At 44.6% G+C, this 10,078-nt stretch overlaps 1 protein-coding gene across 1 annotated transcript; it reads left to right on the top strand.

The window, feature by feature from the left end:
* Positions 1-288: 288 nt before the first annotated feature.
* Positions 289-9,411, top strand: ccnf (cyclin F). The gene is given in 19 exon segments (XM_030790926.1): positions 289-366; positions 1,307-1,461; positions 1,634-1,740; positions 1,853-1,920; positions 2,078-2,274; positions 2,689-2,742; positions 3,047-3,151; positions 3,265-3,342; positions 3,928-4,079; positions 4,235-4,399; positions 4,679-4,802; positions 5,155-5,335; positions 5,779-5,813; positions 5,815-5,867; positions 7,777-7,876; positions 7,964-8,097; positions 8,296-8,465; positions 8,936-9,033; positions 9,085-9,411. Coding segments are annotated over 19 exon segments (2,316 nt in total). The 5' UTR covers positions 289-353.
* The last annotated feature ends 667 nt before the right edge of the window (positions 9,412-10,078 follow it).

Raw genomic sequence — 10,078 nt, 5'->3', positions numbered from 1 at the left:
AAACCGGCATTTGGTTTTCGGCGAATCAGCACGTAGCAGGTGGGGCGAGAGATGTGTTTATGTTTTGACCAATGGACTTGCAAAGTTGATGTTTAAACTGTTGCGCGCGGGCGGTGCCAGGCAAATGGGGGAGGATCTTAAAACTTAAGTTGTATGCATGGGGCCGAGGTCTGATGCCAACTAGAGTGTAAGCGGCTCAGTTGAAGTAGAGTTCTGGAGTAAACTTTTATAATAAAACAATCAAGCCTGATCACATAACTCAACTGACCGAGGCAGATTTTTTCCGTCTGAAGATACCAGTTTGAAGTTGCTCTTGTAATAAGACCAATCCCTGCAAACAAAACCAACTTGAAATGAAAGCGGGCGGTAAGTTATCAGCGGTAGCAGACCGGCTAGTTTAAGTGTCTTTTAAAGTTCTGTGAACCTCACTGTGTGTTTTCAGACATGCTGTTTAAAGTAATAAGCGACGTAACTTGTCTTCTTTTAAAATGAATTTTATACGCTGACTGACATTGTATTGATCACAGTGTTGAAATCAGGTAATTTAATGTTAGCTATCCAGCTAAATGCTCAGGATACCTGTGAGCAGTTGAGTGACAGAGTAGGTAATAAATTGACCAGTTGTATATATTTATTTTGTATGAGTTAGTTCACTCCAGCATAAGTTTTTGTTTCTTAAAATGTGATTAAAAATGCCATGTACAGAATTCTTGCCTGTCAATTTACTTCGACTAGCCAACTGTGTTGCCAATCACTTGCATCAGTTATTAACGGATCATAGGCAGCTAGCAAGCTAAACTGTTGAAGTTGGTTAAGAGGAGGGAAAAATTAGGCGGTGATTCAAGCTGGCGTTATTTAGCGGAACCTCGACATAGTGACCCATCATTAACATCTTTAGGCATATTATGACAGTTTAGGAAGACTATTTTAAATCAGGTAACGTCGCAGTTAGTGTTTTGTATAATTCTTTTATTTTCCTGAGCCTAACCCATTGCAATGAAATAATGCCTCCCTGCTCAGTGAACCTACAGCTGTCAGGTGAGAATACTCTTGGCAAGCTAGTGCCTTGCTTTATTCAGAAAAAACTCACATACGTGAGAATTGTATTTTGAGGGATGACACATGCTGTTCTGCAGTAAGGTAAATATTATCTTTCCACAGTTATTTCAGTAATTGCAGCAAGTATTGCTGCCATCTGGTTTTGGTCATTATTTACTATTTGTGTTTCCCAGAGAGTATGCCACGGTTGTAGTGATGTTTTTAACTTTTGTTAATGATCATGCTTTTTTTTTTCTTTCCTCAACAGTGCTACACTGCCGTTGTTCTAAATGCTTCACTCTACCATTACGAAAACGGGTCCGAAAACGGGTACCCACTCGGACGCTGTTATCACTGCCTGAAGAGGTGCTTCTGTGTGTCTTCCAGTGCTTATCCGCTGAAGATCTGCTGGCTGTTCGAGCTGTGAGTGTCATACATGCACCCTTTTCACTCCTCATATTTATATATTGCATTACTCTTCAACTGTAACCTAGAATCTGGCCAAATTGCCCCCCCCCCCCCCCCCCCCCCCCCCCATTGTGTTTCATAGGCTAACAAAGGTTTTTTTTTCCTGTTTTTTTCTACACACTTCTAGGTGCATTCTCAGCTTCGTGATATAATTGACAACAACTCCTGTGTTTGGGCAAGGGTGAGCTTCAAGGACTGCTGGCCATGTCCAAACACAGTGTGGCTCTTTGAGAGGTGGGGTTCTGTGGTTTTATACTCAAAACTTCTGCTGCCTCACTCATCTTGAAGTTATTTTGGATTTCATTTGTTCTGTGTTTCTGACCAAAGTTATCTTATTCTGACCCAGGGCTGCAGAGAAAGGGAACTTTGAAGCTGCGGTGAAACTAGGAATCGCATACTTGTACAATGAAGGACGTAAGTATCCCTTTTGACAGGTTTTCACAGATTGGAATAAGCGTTAATGGTTGGATCAGTAATTGATTTGATGAGATCGTTCAGATGATTAAATCACTCAGTTTGGGGATTTAATTGGTACAAATGGTTAAATGGTTTAATTGTCCTCTCCATACAGCATCGCTGAGTGATGAAGGACGAGCGGACACTTGTGGCAGGAAGGCTTCCCGTTTCTTCAGCCTGGCGGAAAGCCTGAGGTCTCCGCAAGCGGATCCGTTTGTGTGGGTCTTTATCAGGCCACCCTGGTCGCCCTCAGGAAGCTGCTGCAAGGCTGTGGTGTACGACAGGCTGCGGATGGAGTGTGACACCAACCTGGTGAGAGTTTGTCTCCACCCATCACTTTCTGCTGACACACCCTACTGTTCATTGTCTCACCGTACCCTCCTATGTAGTCACCCCCTTAATTTACACCCACACCCAACCCGTTCTCCTGTTTACAACTTGTTTGTTTAGTTTATTTGTTTATGTTCTCTCTAAAAGGAGTAGTAGACAGTAAAAACCTTGTGTAGCAAGGATAAGCAAAGGATTAGCTAAAAGATAGTGAGAAGGCCTACTGTTTTACATATGGTACTTAAATAATCATTTTTGATATGCGTAAATTTGGTTTACTTTGTTGAATGTCCAGTGAAATGCTTAATGTGTTTTTTTTTTTTTGTTTTTTTTTTCATATTACTCAGCTGTTGATGTTAGTGCTGATTTAATTTGTCCTTTCCTTTCTCTTTCTTGTAGGAAAGGAGAGGTACCTTGCTTCATTGTCTGGCCAGAGTCCTTCAGCTCTTTGATGTAAGTGGATATGAAATTGAAGATGTGAGAGAACAAAAGTTTCATTCCAAAGTAGGATGCAAATTAGCTTGCGGTTTAGACATGCAACATTAAATGATCTTAGTAGGTAATTTTTTTTTTTTTTGAACAAAGACAGTGACAGTGTGAGTTTCCAGTTTCTCTTTCCAGCCTCTTAATTCGTACCTCTTATAGCTGATTTCCCCTTCGCCCCTGTGTGATGACGTGATTATGAAGTACCTGTCCCTGCGCGTTCGTGATTGTGATTCGTCTCATTCTCTCCCCTGTTCTCCGTCTCTGTGGATAGGATGAGGAGAAACATGTGGAGGCCCTGGCTATGCTGGAAGAATCTGCCTGTAGTGGCAGCCTGCAGAGCTCCTACCTGCTGTGGGAACATAATCGCAGAGCGGCCGTGAGTACCCCCCCCCCACCGCTTTTATGCTGCATCCTCGGTGGAGGGGTCTGTCACCGCTTTCCTTTTTTATTATGTTAATCCTGAAGCCTGTTTCTTTGTGTTCTGCTCAGATGGCTGACCCGGGAAGATATCTCCAGTGTGTGCGCACTCTCAGAGACTATGCGGCAAAGGGATGCTGGGAAGCTCAGGTGAGTTGAAGAAGTGGGGAGAGACATGAGGTGACTCATAGGCCACAAAAGGTCACCTTCAGGCAAAATAACTGTCATTGAACTGACGCACTTTGTTTTTTTTTTTTTGTTTTTTTTTTCACGAGTTGTCTTGAACGTCTTATATTTGCATCCACATAATGTCTGGAGTGCGTACTGGTCCAGTCTTCCCCCGACTCGATATTATCTGCTTTTATCTGTTCTTATTCTCTGACAGCCCTGTCATCTTTCTTATTGTGGGGAATTTGTTTGTTTTTTGGTTTTTTTTTTAATGCGTGGGGTGGATGTGGGTGGGATGCATTCTGAAATGTGTTAAATCATAGGTCAGAGTGCTTAATGTGGAAGCCTGGGGTATTGCTGATAGCTGCAAATATAAATATAAAGTCATTATTTTTTTTTAAACAAACGAGCCTCGTCAGGGGCTTTGTGTATCCTCTGTAATCCTGATCAATCAGACAGAACAAGTAAACTCCTTGTTGATTTAGGGAGAGTGTGTGGGACTTCTGTTGTGCTCTTTCGGCATTGTAGCTTTATTTATTTATTTATTTATTCTCTCTCATCACTCAGCTTTCGCTTGCCAAGTCATGCGGTAGTGGAAACCCTCTGGGCCTGGAGCCCAAGGCCTGCGCTGACTTGGTGGCTCAGCTCTTCCGCTCCTGTCCATCTCCAAGGCGACGTGTAGAGGACATGCTGAAGCAGGGCATTAACGATACAATGAGGTGCGAAGGAAAAGTCTGAGTCTATGGCTGGTCTCAAACCATTTTTTTTATTTTTTTTTTTTAAGATGGTAACTATATGCCAATGTTAAGTTTTTCAGCCCTTTCTGCTGTGGGCTGTTTTTCATTTTATATCTCTTGGGTGTTCTCCCTCTCAGATACATCCTGGTGGACTGGTTGGTGGAGGTAACTACTATGAAGGATTTCTCTAGTCTGGTGCTACATGTGACTGTGGGTTGCGTGGACCGCTACCTGGCCCTCCGATCTGTACCTAAAGCCAAGCTGCAGCTGCTGGGGATTGCCTGCATGGTTGTCTGCACCCGGTAAGAGAAACAGAGAGCAGCTTGTTTTGTTCATTGTCCATGTTCCTTCAGAGAGAAGTACCTCTTTACATTCCCCATCTACCTTTCAACACTCCTACAGAATACATTTTAAGACCAGTCGAACTGTACTTCTGTACTTTCTTTTTTTTTTAATTTATTCAATTTAGTTAGTTAGTTAGTTTGCACTGCTGTATCAGTGATCCTTACTGTAATATGTGTGTGTTCATGACCTGCTCTGAAATGCATTTTGAACTCTTCTCTGCCTGTATCTGTTGTCAGGTACTTGAGTAAGGAGATCTTGACTATCCGTGAGGCTGTGTGGCTTACTGATAATACATATCAGTATGAGGACCTGGTGCGGATGATGGGGGAGGTCATCTCTGTACTGCAGGGCAAGATCAGAGTGAGTAGTTTGCTTTAGTCATGAGACTGCCATGACTCAGGGCAATAAGCCCTTAATGGTCCAAGTCTTACAGGGAGTATGCCAAAAAACATGTTGAGTGTTTTTAAATTGTCCCAATGCCCTTTGTTTTCTTTTTTTTATTATTATTTTTTGTTTATTTGTTTGTTTTTGTTTCTTCTGCTTTATGCCCCTGTGTTCTCTGTAAAGAGTTAACTAGCTCATAGAATATGTTGAAATGATTTTTTTTTGTTGTTGTTGAAATGATTTTTTTAGTTGTGTCCGTGATGCTGTGTGTGATGTCAGTATGATAAATGAATTGATGGTTCATTGGAACACATTTCCGTTCTCTTAGACTCCCACTCTGCTGGATTACGGTGAGGTGTTACAGTCTCTTTTGCCTATGGAGAGACGCAGCGTCCACCTCTTCAGCTACATCTGTGAACTGTCTCTGCTCTACACCTCCCTCACCGTTCCACCCACCGCTTGCCTCGCCACTGCTGCTCTCCTGCTCACCCGAGCCCTACACAGCTACGGTACACATGCTCTCCCCTCTCTCTCGCTCTTTTTCTCTCTCTCTCTCTCTCTCTCTCTCTCTCTCTCTCTCTCTGTCTCTTTCTCTCTCTCACTCTCTCTCTCTCTCTCTGTCTCTTTCTCTCTCTCTCTCTCTCTCTGTCTCTTTCTCTCTCTCACTCTCTCTCTCTCTCTCTGTCTCTTTCTCTCTCTCACTCTCTCTTTCTCTCTCTCACCCTCTCTCTCTCTGTCTCTTTCTCTCTCTCGCCCTCTCTCTCTCGCCCTCTCTCTCTCTCTCTCTCTATTTCTTTCTAAATGTGACCTTGCATCAGTTCCCTGATGATCTCTAACAATATCTTCTCTGCTGAAAGCGATGATGGCGTGACTGAAACCAGTGATTGTTAACGCAGTGTTAAATGAAGTTTGAACTCTTGTTAAATTTCTCTCTCTGTTTCCCTGCATACAGTCCCTGTCTGGCCAAGCCAGCTGGTTGAAAATACAGGGCTTCAGTAAGCAAGACCTCATCCCCAACGCCATGCTGCTCTACATGAAATGGTGAGTATTTTACAGAGTAGGAAATTGTTACGATCCAAAAGCAGAGTTCTGTGATGGTTTCATTCAGCTGCCGCAGCGTTTTGCGTTGAATTTAGATGATTCAAGATGATTATTTTAGTAGATTTAGTGGATGGTTTTTCCCCCGTTGAGTAAGTTTGGCTGAAAAAACTTTGAAAGAAGATTCTTTCCTAGTTTCTCTGGTCCTATTTGGATCATTTAATATTTCAGGAAAAAAGAAAGTAAGAGGTCGGTCACTTTGTGTGGAAAGCTCTCTCTCTCTCAGCAACCACATCAGTCTGGCAGGGCAAAGGTTGGCACACAAACAAGACGGACATTTCTCCATTTTCCAGACTTTGTATTTTGGCCCCTAAATCTACATCTCAGGAATTAAGCCCGAGGACAAAATATGTAAAAATAGTCAGAACCCGTAAGCAGTGCCTGAAAAGTAAATAAATGAAGTGTTATGGGTCCCATTTGAGTGTAACTGGGGAAACACTTTGCAAAGAGGCAAAAGTGGTGTGTGTGTGTGTGTGTGTTTTCATGTGTGCATGTTCATTTGTGTGTAGAGATGGTGTTTGAATTGGGAAGTGTTAACTGTGGCTGCTTTCCAGTTCTGCTAAAGAGCTCTTATTGTCTTAGCTAGTTCTTCCTGCATACAATTAGCCATTTTAGTTTCGCTGGCAAAGCAGTTGTATCTAGTGAGATAGATACAGAAGGTATGTTAACAGGGGGTTTGCTCATCTTTTTTGGCCTTTTTGCTATAAGGCAGCACCTGTTCTGGGTTTGACTCGTTGGGCCTGTAAATGTGGACTCCTTTAACTCCACATTACCCTACACCAGACTTTGAGGAACAGTTAACTCTTAGCATACAGCTGAAACTTTGGCTTTACTTTCTCACAGAAGTTTTGGTAAAATAGGTTTCAGGCCCCGCGGCGTATTTCTCACCGTAATCCACTGCTGAGTTCTCGACTCTGTAAGGAAGAAGAAAATTCATTTTTCCCACGTCCTGTGGCTCTTGACACTTAGACGAAATTTGGATCTCTTGCCCTTCACACATTTCCCGTCAGCTTCACATTAATTCTGAGCCTCTGAGTGCCTCGCTCTATTATGTGGCCGACTCCCGGCGAAAAAGCTAATTTGGCTCTGGTTCGGACGGGGGACGACGGGAGGGCCTCCCTCCAGCTGTGACGCTGTAGCTTTGCTTTGAAGAGTGACGCCGTGCTGAGTCGGCCTCCGCATTCAGCCGCCGCTGACCCGTATTTACGGCGGAGCAGGAGCCCAGGGCCTTCTCTCACCTGCTCTCACACAGCTGTGTTAATACTGTCTGCTCCAGTCTGATTTTAAAAAAAAAAACAACAAAAAAAAAAGCCTTTAACGGCGTCCATTGTGGTTGGTCATTATCGGAATGCATCCGCATGCGCGCGGATGCATCCTCCTCCCCCGCGAACATGCACAGACAAAAGATCCTATGAGCAGCACTTCACTGCCGTCCCTTTGTCTACTGCGTTTCTCAACACCAATTATAATTTCACAGATTCTGTGTTTCAAGGCACTTGCATGAAGACAAAGGAACCGCAGAGGTTCATGTGGCCCTGCCATAAAAGAGACCAATTATATTGATTTAAGCACGAGTTCAGAGAGTCTCTGCGTTCTATTCTCGGCTCGTGTTAACTAGACTCCCAAACAAGCGCACAGAAGTGATCAATATGTGTGGACGAGAGATTGGGTTGGGTGAGTCATGCGCGGCTTAGATGTGCGTCAGCTGAAGAGAAGTTATGTCAAAACGGTGCCTTTAGACAATTTAAAGACCTTTTTATGTTTGCCTTGGCCTTTTCTGGCTGCAAAAATGATATTGTAAGATGTCTCTCAGCTGAGTACTTAGCTTTTGTCTTTTTGTCTCTCTCCTCAGCTTCAGTAAAGATATTCCCAAAGACTACAGGCATGTCTCTCTGACAGGAGTGAAGCAAAGGTTTGAGGATGATGCTTACCAGCAGATTAGCAAAGAGACGGTAAGTGTGTGCTCTTCGTGTGGCTTGTTACTGTCAGCGTTATTTCCTGTGCTGGTTTTGATCATGGTTGTGATGTGTGTTAAACAGATGATGGGGTACAAGGAGCTCTGTCAGGTGCTGGAGGTTCCAGAGGTGGAGCCTCAGATGGAGCCTCTCAGTCCCACCGGCCAACCAGCAGACATCCACACCTTCCTCTCCTCTCCCTCCAGTAACAGCAAGAGGTAAATACCAATGCATCAGTCTTTTTTTACTTTCTCAAGTTTTTTTCTTGAACATGTGTTTTTGTCAGGATGTTTGACCCATGTGTCAATGTCTAGACTCTAAATGCTCACTTAGTATCTGTCTGGAACTCCTTTCCGTGAGGGGAAACAGAGTTTGTTGTAACCCTCCCTGTGTCATCTTTTTCCCCTACCCAGGAGGCGTGAGGACAGCATGCAAGCCCACAGAGGCAGCTTCCTGGCCACGCCCACAGCCGAGCTGTCCACTCAGGAGGAGATGCTGCTGGGGGACATCCTGGATTGGAGCCTGGACACTTCCTGCTCTGGCTACGAGGGTGACCAGGAGAGCGAGGGCGAGAGGGACGCAGAGAGTGAGTCAAGAGATGACGAGATCACTTAACAGCCTCTTCCCGTTCCAGCTCTCCTAATACAAAGGCAACTGAGTCAGTCTTTGATCAGAGAGCCATGTCATTTTAGACTGCTCATGAACTTCATGATAGATGTGTTTAAATCCCCTCTTACATCACTTGTCAGCTTTCCACTCCCGCAACTACACCCACCAATAATTACAGGGAAAAGGGTGGGATCAAAGAAGGGGGAAAATAATATTTTCCAAATCTCTCCTCGAATAGACATATGTTCTCTTGTTTTCTGAAAGATAGTAGCCTACTTCTGAAACTGTTGGTTGCAGACCCATACAGTAGTTATTGATGTGAACCGGGAGTTAAAGAACTGAAATAATTATAATGAAATTTTTCGTAGTAGTAATGTGCGATAAACTGCACACTGCCTCCACTAATAATCATATCTGTCTGTCTGATTTTTTTTTTTTCCTCTATAGCCTCAGCCCTGGCCGTACAGCTAGAGCTGGATGCGGAACCTGAAGACGGACGGCTGTACTGTCGTGCGCTCTCCAGCGATGAAGACAGCCTCTGTGAAGCAGATGACACAAAAGAATGTGACGTAGGTGAAGTCAGAGTGCGCGGCAAGAGCCAAGCTCAGGCCCTGGAACTGTCCTCCGCTACCTGCTCGGCCGACGCTCACAGCTCGGGCTATTCCTCCGTCCAGTGCGTCAGCCCGTCCGCGTCCTCTTCGCTCGCGCCCCGCTCGCCGTCCCCTGCCGGCCCCGCCCGGGGACCTACCTCAGCCTCCGCCTCCCCGGGCTTTCGCCTGCTCGTTCCCATGCAGAGGCCCCAGGGCTCCGCCCGCAGGCAAGTGAAGAGGAAAAACACGGCAGCTCACAGCGGGGGTGAGGCAGAGGGCGCGGGAGAGCGCGCGGAGGGAACGGCCGATGCCGTGGCGTTCCTGAGCCTGTGAGAGATGACAGGTTTGACAGCCTGTGAATGACGGATGATTAGGCAGCTTTTTTTCATTACCTTTCACTTAGCCGGGGGTACCTGTTGCCCCTCCTCGGACCTCGGAGAAACAGACAGACAGAGGTGTGTGTTTGCCAACAGACCCACTATGAGCTTTAAATAATGACGAGGGCGACGAGACGAGAGAGAAGGAAAAAAAAGTAGTCGTCCTTCAGATCTCTCCTTCCATTTTTTTTGCTGTTACATTTCAGTTGTGCTCACTGACGTGATATTTCTGATCTTCCTGGAGTTAAAAGCAATGCTTTTTGTGAACTTTCCTCATATTTAAAACCACTGGAACACATGCACTGCCATATCAAGATGATCGCATTACATTTCGTCTGTGATGGGCTCTTGTCATGAACTATTCAAACTCTGCAACAACCTATCTCACGTCCTGCAAACCTCATAACTCAAAGGACTATCTCAGAACTTATATGATTCTTTGCCACTGGTGAAAACATTCAGGAAATACAGTTTGTCCTTGGAATTCTTCAACTACAGAGGAAGCTGAAATGAAGCAGTTCTGTGTTGAATATGCACTGCCTAATAGGACCAGTTCATTTTACACTGCAGGGATAGTTTGTTTCAGGGGCTCAACAACATCTTTTTTTTTTAGATAGCTTAAC

This window comes from Chanos chanos, chromosome 13 (assembly GCF_902362185.1).
Source record: "Chanos chanos chromosome 13, fChaCha1.1, whole genome shotgun sequence".
Classification (NCBI taxonomy): domain Eukaryota; kingdom Metazoa; phylum Chordata; class Actinopteri; order Gonorynchiformes; family Chanidae; genus Chanos; species Chanos chanos.
Note: the sequence above shows the minus strand (reverse complement) of the source record. Positions and strands in the feature narration are given on the sequence as shown.